This window comes from Lynx canadensis, chromosome A2 (genome assembly GCF_007474595.2).
Source record: "Lynx canadensis isolate LIC74 chromosome A2, mLynCan4.pri.v2, whole genome shotgun sequence".
Taxonomy (NCBI): domain Eukaryota; kingdom Metazoa; phylum Chordata; class Mammalia; order Carnivora; family Felidae; genus Lynx; species Lynx canadensis.
The window spans coordinates 147,114,828-147,134,152 of NC_044304.2; the positions used below are offsets into that span (position 1 = coordinate 147,114,828).

At 38.9% G+C, this 19,325-nt stretch overlaps 1 protein-coding gene across 1 annotated transcript in view; it reads left to right on the top strand.

Moving 5' to 3' along the window:
• The window catches only part of MKLN1 (muskelin 1), a 188,514-nt gene extending 169,968 nt beyond the window's left edge, over window positions 1–18,546 (top strand). The window contains 2 exon segments of the mRNA XM_030308458.1: window positions 7,344–7,398; window positions 18,194–18,546. Coding sequence (XP_030164318.1) covers window positions 7,344–7,398; window positions 18,194–18,315 — 177 coding nt within the window. The 3' untranslated portion in view covers window positions 18,316–18,546.
• The last annotated feature ends 779 nt before the right edge of the window (window positions 18,547–19,325 follow it).

Consider the following 19,325-nt stretch of genomic DNA (forward strand, 5'->3'; position numbering starts at 1 on the left):
GAGGAGTCAGAGACGAGGTCGGAGAGGTAAGAGCAGGGATTGGGAAATCATATGGTGAATGACTTCTTAAGTCACTGTTAGGACTTTGGTTTTCACTCTGAATGAATAAGGAGCCAGTTAAGGAGTGATAAGATCTGCTTTATGTCTTACCTAAGATCACTAAGATCTAAGATTATTCTGACTGCTGTATTGAGAATAGACTAAAGGAGAATAAGAATGGAGGCAGAGAGACCTATAAGGGAGACCACAGAAATTCTAAGGAAGGCATTATTGTAGCTCAGACCCAGTAGTAGAAATAGTGAGAAGTAGAGTAGATCAGATTCTCAGTAGATGTTAACAGTGGAATCACCAGTGGGAATGCAAACTCTGGTGCAGCCACTGTGAAAAACAGTGTAGAGTTTCCTCAGAAAGTTAAAAGTAGAACTACCCTATGATCCAGCATTTACACTACTAGATATTTACCCAAAGAATACAAAAATGCTAATTTAAAGGGATACATGCATGCACTTTGATATTTATAGCAGCATTATCTATAATAGGCAAATTATGGAAACAGCCCATGTGTGCGATTGATTGTGTGTGTGTGTGTGTGTGTGTGTGTGTACACGTATACACAGTGGAATATTATCAGCCATAAAAAATGAAATCTTGCCATTTGCAATGACATGGACAGATCTAGAGAATATTATGCTAAATGGATAAGTCGGAGAAAGACAAATACCATATGATTTTATTCAATGTGTGGAATTTAAGAAACAAAACAAGTGAGCAAAGGGGGAGAAAAAGGAGAGGCAAACCAAGAAACAGACTCTCTCTTTTTTTTTAAGTAATCTCTGCACCCAACATGGGGTTCAAACCCATAACCCAGAGATCAGGAGTCATATCCTCTACCACCTGAATCAGCCAGGTGCCCCAAAAGACTCCTAACTATAGAAAACAAACTAATGGTTACCAGAAAGGAGGTGGGTGAGAGTGGGTTAAGTCAATGATGGAGATTAAGGAATGCTCTTGAGATGAACACGGTGATGTATGGAAGTGTTGAATCACGATGCTGTACACTTGAAACCAATATTACACTGTATGTTAACTGAAAATTAAAAACTTTTTTAAAAAGTAGAACCAACAGAATTTTATCATCGACTAGATGTAGTGTTTGAAAAAAATGACGCCAAAGTTACTAGCCTTAGTGGATGGAGTTACCATCAACTGAAATGAGAAGGCTGTGGGTCATCCCAGTTTGGGGTGCTCGGTGGGGACTCCTGACTGGGACCAGGAGTATAATGTTGGATATATCTTCAGTTTGAGATGCTTGTGGAACAGCCAGCCTTATACATTGAGGTGATACTTAGATATTCAGGTTTGGCTTTATTCAGATTATATAGTATCACTTGATACCTGTTAAAATCTTAGGTCAGTACATACCAGTTCCACAAATTCAGGTTGTTAAAATAATAGTTTTCTCCCTATCCTTCCACATGTAGAACCAGTAATGTTTGTCTTTCACCTTAGATGTCAGAAAAGAGGAGCAAATTAACCCTAAAATAAGTAGAAGATCGGAAAATAATGAACTAGAAAACAAATAATAGAAAAAAATGTTTTAAGTGAAAAGTTGGTTCTTTGAAAAGGTGAATAAAATAGCCAAACTTAGGAAGAAAAAAAATAGTGAAAATATAAGTTGTCAACGTTATTACAGACCCTATATATATTAAAAGAGAATAAGGAGATATTATGAACTACCAACAAATTCAACTTGCTGAAATGGACAAATTCCTTGGAAGGCACAACAAAACAGACACAAGAAGAATTAGAAAATATTAAGGAGCTCCATATCAGTTACAGACATAGATTGAATTTGTAATTAAAAACTTTGGGGGGGCACTTGAGTGGCTCAGTCAGTTAAGCATCCGACTCTTGATTTAAGCTCAGGTCATGATCTTATGGTTTAATGTAAAGGATAAATTCCAGTGAGTTGAGTTCCAGCCCCACACTGGACTCTGCTCACAGCATGGAGCCTGCTTGCAATTCTTTTTCCCTGAACCTTCTGCCCCTTCCTCTCTCTCTTTCTCTTTCTCTCTCTTAAAATAAATAAGCTTAAAAAACAAACAAACAAAATACAACTTTCAGGGCACCTAGTCATGATCCTGGGACCCTGGGATAGAGCCCCACATTGGGCTCTGTGCTGAACAGGGAGCCTGCTTAAGATTCTCCCCTCCCCCTCCCTCACTCCTTCCCTCTCCCCCACTCAGTCCCTCTTCCGCTTGCTGTCACCCACACTCTCTCTAAAATAAAAAAATAAAACACTTTCAAAGTGTTTTTTGAAAGAAAAGAAAACTGGACTCTTGATGGCTATCTCACTAAATTCAGGAATGAAGGAAGTAAAAATAGCAACTCTTCATAGACTCTAAGAAAGGAGAGGAAGACAGAACACTTTCTACATCCTGTTATGAAGCACCTTGACTGATCTTAAAAACCCAACCAAAATACTACAGGCAAAGAAAACTATAAACCTCTTGTGTTATTATAAAGCTATAATACCTCTTGTGAATGGAGATGCAAAATTCTTAATAAAATTTTATCTAATTCAGCAATATATAAAAAGGTTAATGCATAATGACTAAGTGAGAGTATATTCTAGGAATATAAAGTCTGTTTAACATTTGAAAATCAGTCGTTCACCACACTGATAGAATGAAGGAGAAGAACCTTAGATCATCTCAATAAGTGGAGAATAAGCATTTGACAAAATTTAAAGCCCATTTATGATAAAAAAAAAAAAAAAACAACAACAACAACTAGCAGACAAGGAATGAAAAGAACCTTCCTAAATCTCATAAAGGGCATCTATGAAGCTCTCACTCCTAATTATAAAACTCTTTCCCTGAAGATTAAGACAAGGAAAGGATGCCTGTTATCAACAGACATCCTCTACTCAGCATTGTACCAGAAGTTATAGCTAGTGCAATCAGGTAAGAAAAAGGAATAAGCAGTGTATGGATTGGAAAGGGAAAAGCAGAATTGTGTGTATAGATCACATTATTGTGTATATGGAAAACCCTGTGCAGTCCGCAAAACAATATGCTAAAATAAGTGAATTTAGCAAGGTTACAGAATACAAGGTCAATAGGGGGGAAAAGTGATTATTATTTTTTTTTAACGTTTTATTTATTTTTGAGACAGGGAGAGACAGAGCATGAACAGGGGAGGGTCAGAGAGAGGGAGACACAGAATCTGAAACAGGCTCCAGGCTCTGAGCGGTCAGCACAGAACCCGACGCGGGGCTCGAACTCACGGACCGTGAGATCATGACCTGAGCCGAAGTCGGATGCTTAACCGACTGAGCCACCAGGCGCCCCAAAAAGTGATTTTTATATTAGCAATGAACAATTACAAAATAAGAATTTTTCAGGGTGCCTGGGTGGCTCAGTCAGTTGAGCGTCCAGCTTCGGCTCAGGTCATGGTCTCACAGTTTGTGGGTTCAAGCCCCGCATCAGGCTCTGTGCTGACAGCTTAGAACCTGGAGCCTGCTTCGGATACTGTGTCTCCCTCTCTCTCTGCTCCTCCCCCGTTCATGCTCTCTCATTCAAAAATAAACAAAAACAGGGGCGCCTGGGTGGCTCAGTCGGTTAAGCGTCTGACTTCAGCTCAGGTCACGATCTCGCGGTCCGTGAGTTTGAGCCCCACGTCGGGCTCTGGGCTGATGGCTCAGAGCCTGGAGCCTGCTTCCGATTCTGTGTCTCCCTCTCTCTCTGACCCTCCCCCGTTCATGCTCTGTCTCTCTCTGTCTCAAAAATAAATAAAGGTTAAAAAAAATTTTTTTTAATAAAAACTTTTTTTTAATAAAAAAAAAAGAAGAAGAAGGAGAAAATAAGAATTTTAGGGATGCCTGAGTGGCTCAGTTAAGCGTCTGAATTTGGTTCAGGTCATGATCTCACGGTTTGTGGGTTCGAGCCCCGTGTTGGACTCTGTGCTGACAGATCAGAGCCTGGAACCTGCTCGGATTCTGTGTCTCTCCTCTCTGTCTGATCCTCCCTGCTTGTGCTCTTATCTCTCAAAAATAAATAAACATTAAATTAAAAAAAAAAAAAAAGATGGACCTAAATATAAAACCTACAACAATAAAGCTTCAAGAAGAAAACATCTTCACAACCTTGGTATAGGCAGAAATTTCATGGACATGACACAAAGGCACTAACCCTAAAAGTAAAAAGCCTGCTAAGTTGGATTTCATCAGAAGTAAAATTTCATTAGAAGACTTTAGAAAAATGGACAAGCCACAGACTAAATAATATTTGCAGTAGATATATCTGACAGAGGACTAATACCCAGAATTTTTTTTAATTTACATTCAAATTAGCATATAGTGCAACAATGATTTCAGGAGTAGATTCCTTAATGCCCTTTACCCATTTAGCCTATCCCCCCCCCGACCCCTCCAGTAACCCTCTGTTCTCCATATTTAGGAGTCTCTTATGTTTTGTCCCCCTCCCTATTTTTTATTATTTTTGCTTCCCTTCCTTTGTGTTCATCTATATGGAGTATATATACACTCCATTGTATATATATATATATATATATATATACCACATCTTCTTTATCCATTCGTCCATCGATGGACATTTGGGCTCTTTCCATACTTTGGCTATTGTTGATAGTGCTGCTATAAACATGGGGGTGCATGTGTCCCTTGGAAACAGCACACCTGTATCCCATGGATAAATGCCTAGTAGTGCAATTGCTGGGTCATAGGGTAGTTCTATTTTCAACTTTTTGAGGAACCTCCATACTGGTTTCCAGAGTGGCTGCACCAGCTTGCATTCTCACCAGCAGTGCAAAAGAGATCCTCTTTCTCCGCATCCTCGCCAATATCTGTTGTTGCCTGAGTTGTTAATGTTAGCCATTCTGACAGGTGTGAGGTGGTATCTCATTGTGGGTTTGATTTGTATTTCCCTGATGATGAGTGATATTTTTTTCATGTGTGTATTAGCCATCTGGATGCCTTCCTTGGAAAAGTGTCTATTCGTGTCTTTTGCCCATTTCTTCACTGGATTATTTGGGTTTTTTTGGTTGTAGAGTTTGATAAATTCTTTATAGATTTTGGATACTAACCCTTTATCTGATATGTCATTTGCAAATATCTTCTCTCATTCCATCAGTTGCCTTTTAGTTTTGCTGATTGTTTCCTTCACCGTGCAGAAGCTTTTTATTTTGATGAGGTCCCAATAGTTCATTTTTGCTTTTGTTTTCCTTGCCTCTGGAGACATGTTGAGTAAGAAGTTGCTGCAGCCAAGATCAAAGAGGTTTTTGCCTGCTTTCTTCTCAAGGATTTTGATGGCTTCCTGTCTTACATTTAGGTCTTTCATCCATTTTGAGTTTATTTTTGGGTATGGTGTAAGAAAATGGTCCAGGTTCGTTTTTCTGCATATCTCTGTCCAGTTTTCCCAGCACCACTTGCTAAAGAGACTGTCTTTATTCCATTGGCAGAATATTTTCTAAGAGTGGGGAATTTTTTTTTTTAATTTTTTTTAACGTTTATTTTTTTTTTTTAACGTTTATTTATTTTTGAGACAGAGAGAGACAGAGCATGAACGGGGGAGGGGCAGAGAGAGAGGGAGACACAGAATCGGAAACAGGCTCCAGGCTCCGAGCCATCAGCCCAGAGCCCGACGCGGGGCTCAAACTCACAGACCGCGAGATCGTGACCTGGCTGAAGTCGGACGCTTAACCGACTGCGCCACCCAGGCGCCCCTAACGTTTATTTATTGAGAGAGACAGAGCGTGAACTGGGGGAGGGGCAGAGAGAGAAGGAGACAGAATCCGAAGCAGGCTCTAGGCTATGACCTGTCAGCAAAGAGCCTAATGCGGGGCTCAAACTCACGAACCATGAGATCATGATCTGAGCCAAAGTCCGGCGCTTAACCAACTGAACCACCCAGGCACACCCCACCCCAAGAATATTTAAAAAAACAAAACAAGAACACTTCCCATGTATCTTAAACTCTTCCTTTTGTTCCGTTTTTTCCTAACTCTTGCTTAAATAATTACTTCTGGAATACTTGTCCAGTCTCTGCCCTTCAAAAGGCCATAAGTCAGAGCTTACAAATATTGATGTGATTGATACCTGAAATTTTAAAGACTGGAAGCACATCTTGAGGAATCAGTGATATCAACCACTCAGATCTTACAAAGTGCTAAGTAATTCCATTGAGATTCTATTCATTGGTCTACTCCTTCCTTTAACTTACCTATTTTCCAGCCATCCTCATTCAAGATAAAGATGAATAGTTCTCCCAAGTTAAAGTAAATATAGTAGTTCTTATAAACTTTCTCAATTTCAGTTGACCCGTTATTTGTTAATAAGTACATATATACTTTAATAAATTTTAAAAATAAAGTAATTCCAAGACTTGGTCCAGTATTTTGGAAAGCAGTCTGGTAGAAAAATCAGTATATTCTTGGGGCACCTCAGTGGCTCAGTCAGTTAAGTGTCCAGCTCCTGATTACAGCTCAGGTCATGAAATCACAGTTTGTGAGTTTGAGCCCCACATCATCAAACTCTGCACTGACAGCTTGGAGCCTCCTTGGGATTCTGTGTCTCCCTCTTTGCCCCTCCCCCACTCGTGCATGCTCGCGCGCTTGCTCTCTCTCAAAAAAAAAAAAAAAATGTCTAAAGAAAAGAAAAATCTGGGGGGTGCCTGGGTGGCTCAGTTGGTTGAGCATCCAACTTCGGCTCAGGTCATGATCTCACGGTCCATGAGTTCAAGCCCCGCATCGGGCTCTGTGCTGACAGCTCAGAGCCTGGAGCCTGCTTCAGATTCTGTGTCTCCCTCTCTCTCTGACCCTCCCCCGTTCATGCTCTGTCTGTCTCTGTCTTAAAAATAAATAAACATTTAAATTTTTTTTTTTTTTTTTTAAGAAGAAGAATCTGGGGCATCTGGGTAGCTCAGTCAGTTGAGCATCCGACTTTGGCTCAGGTCATGATCTCATAGTTCGTGAGTTCAAGCCCCATTTAGGGCTCTGTGCTATCAGCTCAGAGCCTGGAGCCTGCTTCAGATTCTGTGTGTCTCTCTCTCTCTCTCTCTCTCTCTCTCTCTCTCTCTCTCTGCCCCTCCCCTGCTTGCGCTCTGTCTCTCTCTGCCTCTCAAAAACAAATGAAAGTTAAAAAATAATAATAAAAAGAAAAATCATCATATTTTTTTAAATGTAGTGTTCTTGCTACTATTTCGTGAACAGACTTCTGCAGCACATGTGCAGAGACCTACAGTGGCTAATAAATGGTCAAACTGACACGTAGTTTTTCTCTAATATGCTTAGCCAGCTAATTTGCTTCTATTTTTCTTTTACAGTTTCAGCTCCTAGCTTCTGCTCTGTTCAAATCTGGTTCAGATTTTACAGCTCTAGGTAAGTATTCCAGCCTAGTTTATCTAGCTTACATGCCCTACCATTTTGGGGATTGGATTTTGGTTTCTTTTAAGTGAAACATCAGGCGAGATGTTCATCTAAACAAAACAAGTTTCAAGGTAGCCTGCAAAATTTCTAATAACCTGCTACAGAGTTATTTTCCAAGCATCAGTCACCAGTTCGTGGGTCAGTTTGCAGTTCCTGTTACACCAATTGCTGGGTTCTTATGCAAACACATGGCAGTAGAAGCATGATCAAAATAAATTAACTCGTATAGCATGGTTTTGGAATGTAGGTGTACTACTCATACACTTAACTATTAGATGACACTTCTTGGTGGGATGATTTTTCCTCTCAGTTTATTCTTTGTGGAATCAACAGATTGGTGACGGGTAGGCAGTGAAAAAATCATTTTGAGATTAGAGAAAATGCATTATCTCTTCCCTGAAAATGCCAAATTTTGTATGCTGTTATTTTAATTGTTTAAGATAAACTCTACTTGAAACTCCAGTGTTTCTCAGACACTCCAGATATGGGCATCAGTCTCCATTTAGGAGTACTCTCATTTAGTATCAATGGATTATTAACGTAACTAGACTGTAGTGAAGTGGGGAATCTTACAGAATCCAGCAGAAATCAGGTGAATTTTCAAGAATCTTTTTGTTAGGATACATCATTATGATAGCTTTATGTTTTCAACAAGACTGTAGGCTTTTGAAGTATGGGAATTTCCAGCCCCCCCTTGGCATTACAAAATACAGTCACATGGTAAATGCTTATTAATTCCATTCATGCCACTGCTGTTATAATTTGCCTTAGAGCTGAACAGTAGTATTGAGATTTTCCAGTATATGAAATACAGATACTAGTCTTTATCTCTAGCATAAAATAACACTTTGGGATAGCAATTTAATTTCTTCATCATCCTTCTGTCTCCTAAAGGTGAGCTATACCTCAAAGGAACAGAACATATATAATTCTGGTGTTTTTCAGTGGGATGGAAAGAATAGCAATTTTCCTTGGGGTCTTGCCCTTTCTTATTCCATAACCAGTAATCGAGGCTTCTCCACTGATAGAGGCACCTCTAGTCCTGAGTTCTAATTCCGGAACACATAGGATTCCACAGGGTAGGACTGAGCACACTTTGCTATAAAACATAGGTTCTCTGAAAATTTAGATAATTGTTTAGCACTATTCCATACAAATATTTTGAGGCTAACAGAGAGCTTAACCCTGTGATGAAGAACTTAAGTATAAGCATTATTTTAGAAAGTCCATACCCTTGTGAATTTCATCATTTGAGACAGATTTAGTGATACATGAATTGGGAACCTGGCACATAGATATTGTTTGAATGAACATGTGCCTTGTTATGCATGGATACCACAGCCCAGGGCCATTATTTCTATTTTATTGGTGGGCAGCACTAAAATGTCTCTGGCTGACTTATATTTAGCCTTTAGAACAAAAATGTCTTGGCAGTCATTTAAATATGTTAGGTTGGTGTCAGCAAATATTTTACCTTTAACTTAACTCCTTTCTTTGGTCTCTTCCCCATTCACTGCCAGCTAATATATTTTTCAGGAACAGTTTGTTTTACTTGGATTCCAAGCAAACCTCAGATACACTGAGAACAATACAAACAATAGAAAAAAATACAAAAAGAAAATTCCTGTGGGGTTTTACTTCCTACCGTGTTTGAAGGAGGCAGTATGTTTAGTAGTTAGAGATGAGAGTGTAGGAGAGTGATTAAGAGTCAGAATCTAGGTTCAGATATCAATTCTGCCACTTGGCTAATTTCAACCAAATTAATTTCAAAAAGCGACCTTGAGGGGCGCCTGGGTGGCGCAGTCGGTTGAGCGTCCGACTTCAGCCAGGTCACGATCTCGCGGTCCGGGAGTTCGAGCCCCGCGTCGGGCTCTGGGCTGATGGCTCAGAGCCTGGAGCCTGTTTCCGATTCTGTGTCTCCCTCTCTCTCTGCCCCTCCCCCGTTCATGTTCTGTCTCTCTCTGTCCCAAAAATAAAAATGAACGTTGAAAAAAAAAAAAAAAAGCGACCTTGAGGGGTGCCTGGGTGCCTAAGTCAGTTCAGTGTCCGACTCTTGATCTCAGCTCAGATCTTGATCTCAGGGTCATGAGTTCTAGCCCCACATTGGGCTCCACGCTGAGTGTGAAGCCTACTTAAAAAAAAGTGACGTCTTGCAAGTACCTTTCTTTTTATTTTATTTTTTTTTAATTTTTAACATTTATTTATTATTTTTCAGAGACAAGAGTATGAGCAGGGGAGGGGCAGAGAGAGAGAAGGAGACACAGAATCCGAAGCAGGTTTCAGGCTCCAAGCTGTCAGCACAGAGCCTGATGGGGAGTTTGAACCCACAAGCCGTGAGATCGTGACCTGAGCCTCCCAGGTGCCCCGAGCAAGTCACCTCTGTAATATTTAATTTCTCCATTTATAAAATGGAGGTAATAAGAGTACTTACCTTAAGTTGAGAGAATTAGGTGAAATAATTATGGCGAACACTTAACACAATAAAACAGTAAGTGCCCCATTCAGAGTACTATTAATATCACCTCCCTCAAAAACATAATCTTCTTGGGATACCTGGGTGGCTCGGTCAGTTAAACATTGGAAACTTGGTTTCGGGCTCAGGTCATGATCTTACGAACCATGAGTTCAAGCCGCACATCGGGCTCTGTGCTGACAGCTCGGAGCCTGCTTAGCGATTCTTTCTCTCCCTCTCTCTCTGCCCCTCTGGGTGCACGCTCTGTCTCTCAAAATAAATAAATTAAAAAACAGAAAAGGATTTAAAAAAAAATGTAATCTTCTTTGTAACACTGGTAAGTTTGGATGAAAGGCAAATTCAGACTTTATGCCAATTTTAATAAGGAGAAATTTGGTATATTATTTATAAACAAAATGTATTTTTCTTAATGTTTCATGCCTACTTCAAGTTCCTGACTCTTGTTTATTTCCCATCAGATTGTCTTATCTTCACTCCACTTAGAGTTGAAATCAAGTGGGGTATTTCACGTGTAGATATATACATTTTTTAAGATTTTTATTTTTGAGTAATCTCTACACCCAATGTGGGCCTGAAACTCACAACCCTGAGATTGAGTCACACGCTTCACCAACTGAGCCAGCCCAGTGTCTCTAGTTGTATACATTTTTTTCATGTATAGATAAACTAAATACTTCATTTTCTAAATTCTCCAAAAAATTTGCCTCTGCTAAAGTTTCTGACAGACTTCCTTCCAAATTGCTTCTCTTAACCTCCTAGTGAGAATTAATTATCGACTAATGTCCTATGTACCTTAAAGAATTAGAAAAATGGAAAGTGATTTACAGACAGCTGACATCTTAATTTTGAAAAATGACAGACTTCAGAGCAAAATAACCTCTGGGGATCTTTAGAGCTTCTGGTGGCTATGGGCACTTTTAAGCTTGAACTCAGACATTTTGCTAATTTTTAGAGCTGTGTCTTGGTTCCAGAAAGTATGCATTGGTACAGTTTAAGCGTACTTTCAACAAGGTATGTGAGAACTAGGAAAAAATCTGTCTTGTAGAGCATTTTGCCTTTTTTTTTTTTTTTGGAAGGAGAGAGAGAGATTGAGAGAGAGTCAGTCAGTTGGGTGTCCGACTTCAGCTCAGGTTATGATCTCGCGGCTCATGAGTTTGAGCCCCACTTCAGGCTCTGTGCTGATGGCTCAGAGCCTGGAGCCTGTTTCAGATTCTGTGTCTCCCTCTCTCTCTGCCCCTCCCCCACTTGCCCTCTGTCTCTCTCTCTCAGGAATGAATAAACATGAAAAAAAATTTTTTAATAAAAGATACTTTCTTCAACCTCTTGTCTGTAACCCACATGTTTACAGATACTTTTTATATAATAGTGAATTTATTATTAGCAATAGAAAGTATAAATAAACTTATATCCAGGAGAAAAATGTAAATAGGAAAACTTACCTAGTCTGTATAGGATATTAAGTTAAAAGTATTGTATATTCCTAATAGTTCACTTTTCTTTTTAGAGCAGTCATTATCTTTAGTCATGATAGTAGCAATAAAGTGATAGCTAGTATTTATTGAGCACTTCTATGGGGCCAGGTACTATTCTAAGTACTATACATGTCTTAACTCATTTAATCTAGATAATAGTCCTATGAAGTAGCTACTGTTGTGAGGCCCTTTTATATATGAAGAAACTGGGACACTGCCCAGGAATAGTGCTGGTGAATGGCAAAACAAGGATAGAAACTTGAATAGTATGGCTTCAGAGCTCACTCTCTATAAACTACCAACTATACTGCTTCTCATTGAGCTCTACCAGTTTCTACTACTCTGATTAATTTCTTATTCCATTTTATGATGAAAATCAAGTGAAAGAAACATTGATTAGGAGTGTGAGATTTATGATAATCAATGTAACCGTTTTTGTCCCAGCTCTGCCTTTTAATTAGTCATGTTACGTTCCTAGTGCCTACCCTTTTTAATGTATTTTTTTAAAAAACATTGACTACAGATAAAGCTTAAGATTCTTCCTGAACAACTTTCCTCAGCTGTCTCCTCTCAAGTGTTACCTTTCATATCTGGCAGATCTTTACACAAACACACATATACACACAACCATATACACAGATATACAAATACAGCTGATTCTCTTTATTTACAGTAGTTCTGTTAAGTCATCAGTCTGTTCTGTTACGGCTGAATTAGTGAATACTGAACCATTACCCTATGGGACGTAGGGAGTTAAGTTCCTTATATTGTTCATTCATTAACATTGAACTCAGGCAACAGCACTGTAACTCTTTCCTCAAAGAAGTTTGTCTGAACACACACATTTTCTCCATTAGGCACATTATGGCCTTTTTGCATTTAAGAACACTAGACAACACTTCAGCACTACATTTGGGGGATCATTTTAAGCAGTGAGGTCACCAACAAAAAGCACAAAATGCAAAAAACATGACACCAATAGACCAAAAAGGACGCTTGTTTATAATGTGAGAGGTGAAAAAAGAAGGCAGAGCATCACCCAGTTCATCCTCAGCTGAGAACGTGTGTGTATTTTCGCAGCTGTCCACTTGTCTGTGCAAGACCACATAGTGCCACAAGTATTTATTTTGAGTTTCAGCTAAATTTTAATGGGCAGACAAATGCACAAATATCTGAATAATAAGGATGGACTGTACACACAGACACAGATGTATAGTTTTGTATGTTCTGGTTTTATTACACAATTTAAAATATGTATTCTACAACATAACATTTTAAAACTTAATGATGTGGCGTGGAGATGTTTGCAAGAAACTATAATCTATTGTATTCTTATTGAGTGATATATGATATTCCATAATAGGATCTACCATAATTTAAACATTCATCTAATGATAGTGTAAATTTCAGTCTTCTCACTGGTAAATGGTGAATAAAAATAAAACCTGTTCAGATGGTAACTATACTTACTGTGAGGAGTATTGAGTAATGTATGGAATTGTTAAGTAAAAATCACCACATTGTGGGGCACCTAGGTGGCTCAGTTGGTTGAGTGTCTGGCTGTTAATTTCAGCTTAGGTCATGATCCCAGGGTCGTGGGATCAAGCCCCATGTCAGTCTCTGTGCTGACTGTGAAGCCTACTTAAGATACATTCATTCATTCATTCATTGAATCATTCTCTCTTTCTCTCTCTCTCCCCCCCACACTGCTCTTCTCCCCTGCTCACATATACTCTCTCTCTCTCTCTCTCTCAAATTAAAAAAAAAAAATCACTAAGTTGTACATTTGAAACTAACATAACATTGTATGTCAGTATACTCCAATGATAAAAATATTTAAGTCAAAAAATTAATTAAACATGTTCTTTTAAGGGTTAAAGAAACTTAGCACACTGCTTACAGTTTAAGCACTCAGTGAATATTTGTTAATAAAAATACATAAATGAGCTTTGGAGTCAGACAGACATGGGTCCACGTTCTATTCTCTTCTCTCACCAGCTGTGAGATCTTACTAAATTACTGAATCTCTCTAACCTGTCTCACACGAAAGGGGAATTTATGATAAATGCTTCATTATTTTTTTTTTATAAGAATGAAATGTGGTCATGCATAAACCACCTAGCACACAGCAGGAACTCAGTGTTTCCCTCCCTCTTAAATCATTTAATCTCATGGAAATGTATTTACTTCATTTGATATTATTTCATAAGAAGACAGGTGTTTCATTAGTAATACATAGGTATTACTTCATTAGAGGATTACCACAGAATCAATATTTTCTCCTAAAAATAAAACATCACATTTTTACAAATATAGAAAATAAAGAAAGGAAAAACCTGAAAGTTGACTACAAACAGAAGCCTGTTTATCCAGTTGGTAACATTACCACCCAATAGCAGGGGGGAAGAGAGAAAATGTTTAGTACAATGCTTAGACCATACTCCTACTGAAATATATTTTAAAGACAGTGAAAGCAAAGAAATCTTGTGTTTTGCCTGTAGTGGTTTGGGTATAGTAATTCTGGAATGTGTTTTGTGTGTATTTCAGGTTGAGCAAATGAGTAAATATGATATTGCAGAATGTCAGTTTTCTTAGTGGAAGAAAGGAGGTACTATAAATAGGGAATGGGATAAGGAGAGGAAGAATCCTTTAACATTCTTAAAAACTGAGAATCATCAATGAAATCATGAACTCATGATTTTGGCTTAAAAAAAAGCTATATAATATGTGTGTACATATGTGGATAGGCCTAGAAACAGCACCACCCTTGGCAATTAGCACAACTGATCTTAGTTTCTAAATGTTACCACTAAAAAGGAATAAGGCGTCCTTGGGAAAATGGCTCATTCCAGGACTGTGTAAAGATGAGCTTGGATATCTTCTTGTGCCAGAAAGGAACAGAGTGTTTTTTAAAAAATTCTTTTTTAATGTTTATTTGTTTTTGAGAAACAGAGACAGAACGTGAGTGGGGGAGGAGCAGAGAGAGAGAGGGAGACACAGAATCCCCAACAGGCTCTAGGCTCCAAGCTGTCAGCACAGAATTGGACGTGGGGCTCGAACCCACAAACTATGAGATGGTGACCTACGCTGGAGTCAGACACTCAACCAACTGAGCCACCCAGGTGCCCCGTTAATGGGAACATTTAAAAAAGACATAGAAACCAGCTCAAAAGAGCTCTCACTGGCCCAAACTGGTTCAGTATGAGTATTAAAATGAATAATGACAGTAATAAATACTATATATTGAAGAAGAAAAGGATCCATGAGAACATACTCATGCAAACAAATAAAATGGAAGGGGAAAAAAAACTGTATAATTAATGTCAGTCAACAAATGTAGAAGGAATTGTAATTAGAAAAACAGCATTGTAGTTGTTTAGCAAGATATAATTATTTTAGCAAGAATCATCAGTGAATGCTAATATCATCGGGTGCAAGTCTCTTGGGGAACAGGATATTCACACAGTCTCATTGTATCCTCGTCAATATTTTACTAATTATAGTGGTAGAAAAGAACACCTTCACATTGGAAAAAAATTGGCTACTGTAGCTTAAGTGGTCAAAGTGAACACTGGGACACACTGATAGCATGTGCCTCCTGACATGATGCACTGAGAAGGACACAGTATCACTTATGTAGTATTCTTGCCAGAACTGCATAAATTTCATTCTGATCATGAGGAAGCAGTCAGACAACCCAAATCCAGCACATTCTGCTACATAACTGCTCTGTACTTTTCAAGAATATCAGTGTCAGGGTGCCTGGGTGACTCAGTTAAGCGTCCAACTTCGGCTCAAGTCATGGTCTCACGGCTTGTGTGTTCGAGCCCCGTGTCAGGCTCTGTGCTGACAGCTCAGAGCCTGGAGCCTGCTTCAGATTCTGTGTCTCCCCTACCCCACTCGTGCTCTGTCTCTCTCTCTCTCAAAAATAAACATTAAAAAAAAAAGGAATATCAGTGCCATTTAAAAAACAGAGGCTAAGGGGCACCTGGGTGGTTTAGTCTATTAAGCATCTCTTTATCTCAGGTCAGGTTATGATCTTGAGGTAGGATCAAGCCCTACATTGGGCTGGCTCCATGCTGAGCGTGAAGCCTGCTTGGGATTCTCTCTCCCCTTCTCTCTGCTTCTGCCCAACTTGTGTTCTTTCTCTCTCAAGATAAATAAACGGGTTTTTTTTTTTTAATTTTTTTTTCAACGTGTATTTATTTTTGGGACAGAGAGAGACAGAGCATGAACGGGGGAGGGGCAGAGAGGGAGGGAGACACAGAATCGGAAACAGGCTCCAGGCTCTGAGCCATCAGCCCAGAGCCTGACGCGGGGCTCGAACTCCCGGACCGCGAGATCGTGACCTGGCTGAAGTCGGACGCTTAACCGACTGTGCCACCCAGGCGCCCCAAACGGGTTTTTTTTAATAAAAAAAAAAAAAAAAAAAAAGGCTGAGGAACTATTCCAGGCCAAAGAGACTTGAAGGGGCACCTGGATGGCTCATTTGGTTAAGCGTCTGACTCTCAGGCCATGATCTCACGGTTTTGTTGAGTTTGAGCCCTGCATCGGGCTTCACACTGGCAGTGCAGAGACTGCTTGGGTTAGACTGTGTCTCCCTGTCTGTCTGCACCCCACCCCAACTTGCACTGTCTCTGTCTCAAAATAAATAATAAACTTTAAAAGACCCAAAAACTAAATACAGTGCTTGATAGTGGATTGAGTTTTAGTTTAGTGGAGAAAATGACTATAAAAAAGACTATTGTTAAGTTTCCCAAATTTAGTATATAGTGGCTATTCAAGTGATGTTCTTAGGTGAAATGAACTCAAGTATGAGTGAAAATGTCTACAACTTACTCCCAAATAGTTCCACAAAAAAAGTATGTGTGGGGTACAAACAACAGAAAGAATGAGAACATGTGACAATGTTAACAATTAAGTAATCTAGGTGAGGGTATATGAATATTTGTTGCATTATTGAAACTTGTCTAAGAATTTGAAAATTTTCAAAATAAGTTGAAAATAAAGCAATTTAGAAATTCAGAAAAGCAATTTAAATAGGGGGAAAAAGTAATACCATCATTCAAAGCTAACCTTTGCTTACATTTTGGAGTATTTCCTTCTGTTCTTTTCCATGATATTTCTTTGTTAAATCTTAAGCTCCAAAGAAGTAAACATTTGCTCTCAAACTTAAAATAATAGCAAAAAAAATTTTTTTAACAAAAAAGAATGTACTTTTCTTGAGGCATTGTTTATTTTCCTTCCAGGAAACTGATATCCTTGGCAATGTTCTGTTCTGTTCATGTTCTTTACAAGAATGAAAACAGTGCACCTAAAACAGTATTCTAAGTTGAATGAAAATTGGTCCAATTTGAAATAATTTTCACTGAGTATTATGGCATATATAACTCTTTCTGGCACTATTTCTGTTTCTTGTGGTAGTCTATAGGGCTCTCATGTCTCAGCCATTTCAGGAATGGGGAAATCAAAAGACTACTTTGTTTATCATTCGTTATATGTACATAAGAAATTTGAGGCAGCTTAAAGCAATACAGCAGCTAAGTAAAGGAAGGAAGCATCTCACTGAATATTCCTTTGACTGGAATGAACTTGAAAATTAAATGTTTACTAAAGGTTAAAGGGGAAAAAATCCTGTAGTTCCATTGGCCCCCACCTTTTAAGAATGTCATCCACTTTTTTTTTTAATGTTTATTTTTTTTTTTCAACGTTTATTTATTTTTGGGACAGAGAGAGACAGAGCATGAACGGGGGAGGGGCAGAGAGAGAGGGAGACACAGAATCGGAAACAGGCTCCAGGCTCCGAGCCATCAGCCCAGAGCCCGACGCGGGGCTCGAACTCACGGACCGCGAGATTGTGACCTGGCTGAAGTCGGACGCTTAACCGACTGCGCCACCCAGGCGCCCCTTTTAATGTTTATTTTTGAGAGAGAGAGAGAGATCATGAGCAGGGGAGGGGCAGAGAGAAAGGGAGACACAGAATCCTGAGCAGGCTCCAGGCTCTGAGCTGGTAGCACAGACCCCGACGTGGGGCTCAAACCTACGAACCATGAGATCATGACCTGAGCTAAAGTCAGACGCTCAACTGACTGAGCCACCCAGGCACCTCTGTCATCCACTTTCTAATGTTTACCTGCAGAAAAGTCGTTCATTGCTCTGTTTTTCACACAACGTGTGCCTGGCGTAGAGCATGGTGCATAGTATCAAACATGTATGGCCAGGTACTGTTCTCTGCTATCATACATGTATTTCTTACCCTCAGTTATGTTTTCACTCAGTTCTCTGAGACTACATTCAGCTCTTGGGACCTTAATGATTTTAGACCACTTTCTAAAGAAAGTGATTTTATTTTTCATTTTGATTTTATTGTATTTTTTTATTATAAAAAAATGTTAGTGGTCGGAAGTATTATAAAGTTGGAAAAGAGGCAGAAATTTCCTCAGTGGACTAGAAGAGGTAAATGTAAAGAAAAGAAGAGAGTCAATATTAGTTACTAAAGTGCCAGTCATCAGAACAGGTGCTTCTCACATAATTATACCTAATATGCACAATATCCCCATGAGTATACAAGATTAATACAAATTTATAGCTGACCAGACAGTTGCAGAAAGGCTGATTAACTCACCTAAGATCACACCACTGCCAGGTACTAGACCTGGGTTTGGGACCTACGTTTGTCTGGTTTTAAAATCAGATTTGGTTTTGATTTTTGCATTCTACATTGCTGCTTTTCTCAACTAGCTTCTCCGTTACATGTTTTAGACACAATGGATGAGTTTCTTTGTATCTCTCCCTTTACCAGGCTTTTCCGATGTGGATCACACCTATGCTCAAAGAACTCAGCTCTTTGACACCTTAGTAAATTTCTTTCCTGACAGCATGACTCCTCCCAAAGGCAACCTGGTAGACCTCATCACGCTGTAACTGAAGAGTCACTGGACAGAAATGGAGAACGTCTGATTTCAGTATTTTGGAGTCCAACTCCGTTGACCGACAATTAGGCTGCAGTGATTGAGGACTGCACCAGAATTTTGAAGGGATCTTTACTGTCACAAGTTTTAACCCTCTTCCTTCATACCTGACCTCAGCCCCTTTCTCCTCATCCCATTCCTGAATTAGGCTAATAAAGTGAAATTGGTATACTTTCCATTTAAATATATATATATATTTTTTTCTTACTTTAACTTTTAAGAACTAATGAGTATAAAAGAAAAAGTAATCAGTCAGTTTACCCTTTTCTGATTTTTATTTCATTTTTATAAAATTGGGGCAAGTAAGCACTATTAACAGACTCAGTGCTGTAATGTAAGAATTGGGGTTTTGTTGTTGGCTTGTTTTGGCCTCTTTCTCCTCCTTTCCCATTTCAGTTGACCTCGCATCATGCAAACTGCTTATAAGTCATGTCACTTGTTTACCTCTTTAATTCATTCTTAAAAGTGTGGAGTTCTGTAGGGCAAATGATGTAAAAGTGATGTATGTGTCTCTGTTGACTAGAGTCTTGTATTACATTAAACAATAGGAAGAACAGAGGGCTCAAATGTATGCCCCTTGTCATAGAACTAAAAAATGAAACCCAAGATTGATCCAGGCACTTATCTGAGATTGGTCTATAGTATTTCTATAATGATATATTTTATAGTGGATATTACAATAGCTTTGAGTCACAGAAACCTTAAACTGAGGAGAATATAGTTCAAAACCTTTAAGAGCCATTATAAAAATTACCAGCAAGAAGATTCCAGTAGTGATTAATATGTTCATTGATGTCTTTGTAGCAAATTTTGGAAGAAAACGACTCTTTTCTCTTGTAGAGCTATGCTTCCATTTCTCCTTTGTGCTTTTTGTAGCATTTTCACTTGGGAGGGTGGGTTTCCAGAGCTATGCTTTTGTTATTTCCATATACATTAGCTTCCTACATCTGTTTCTGTACACTG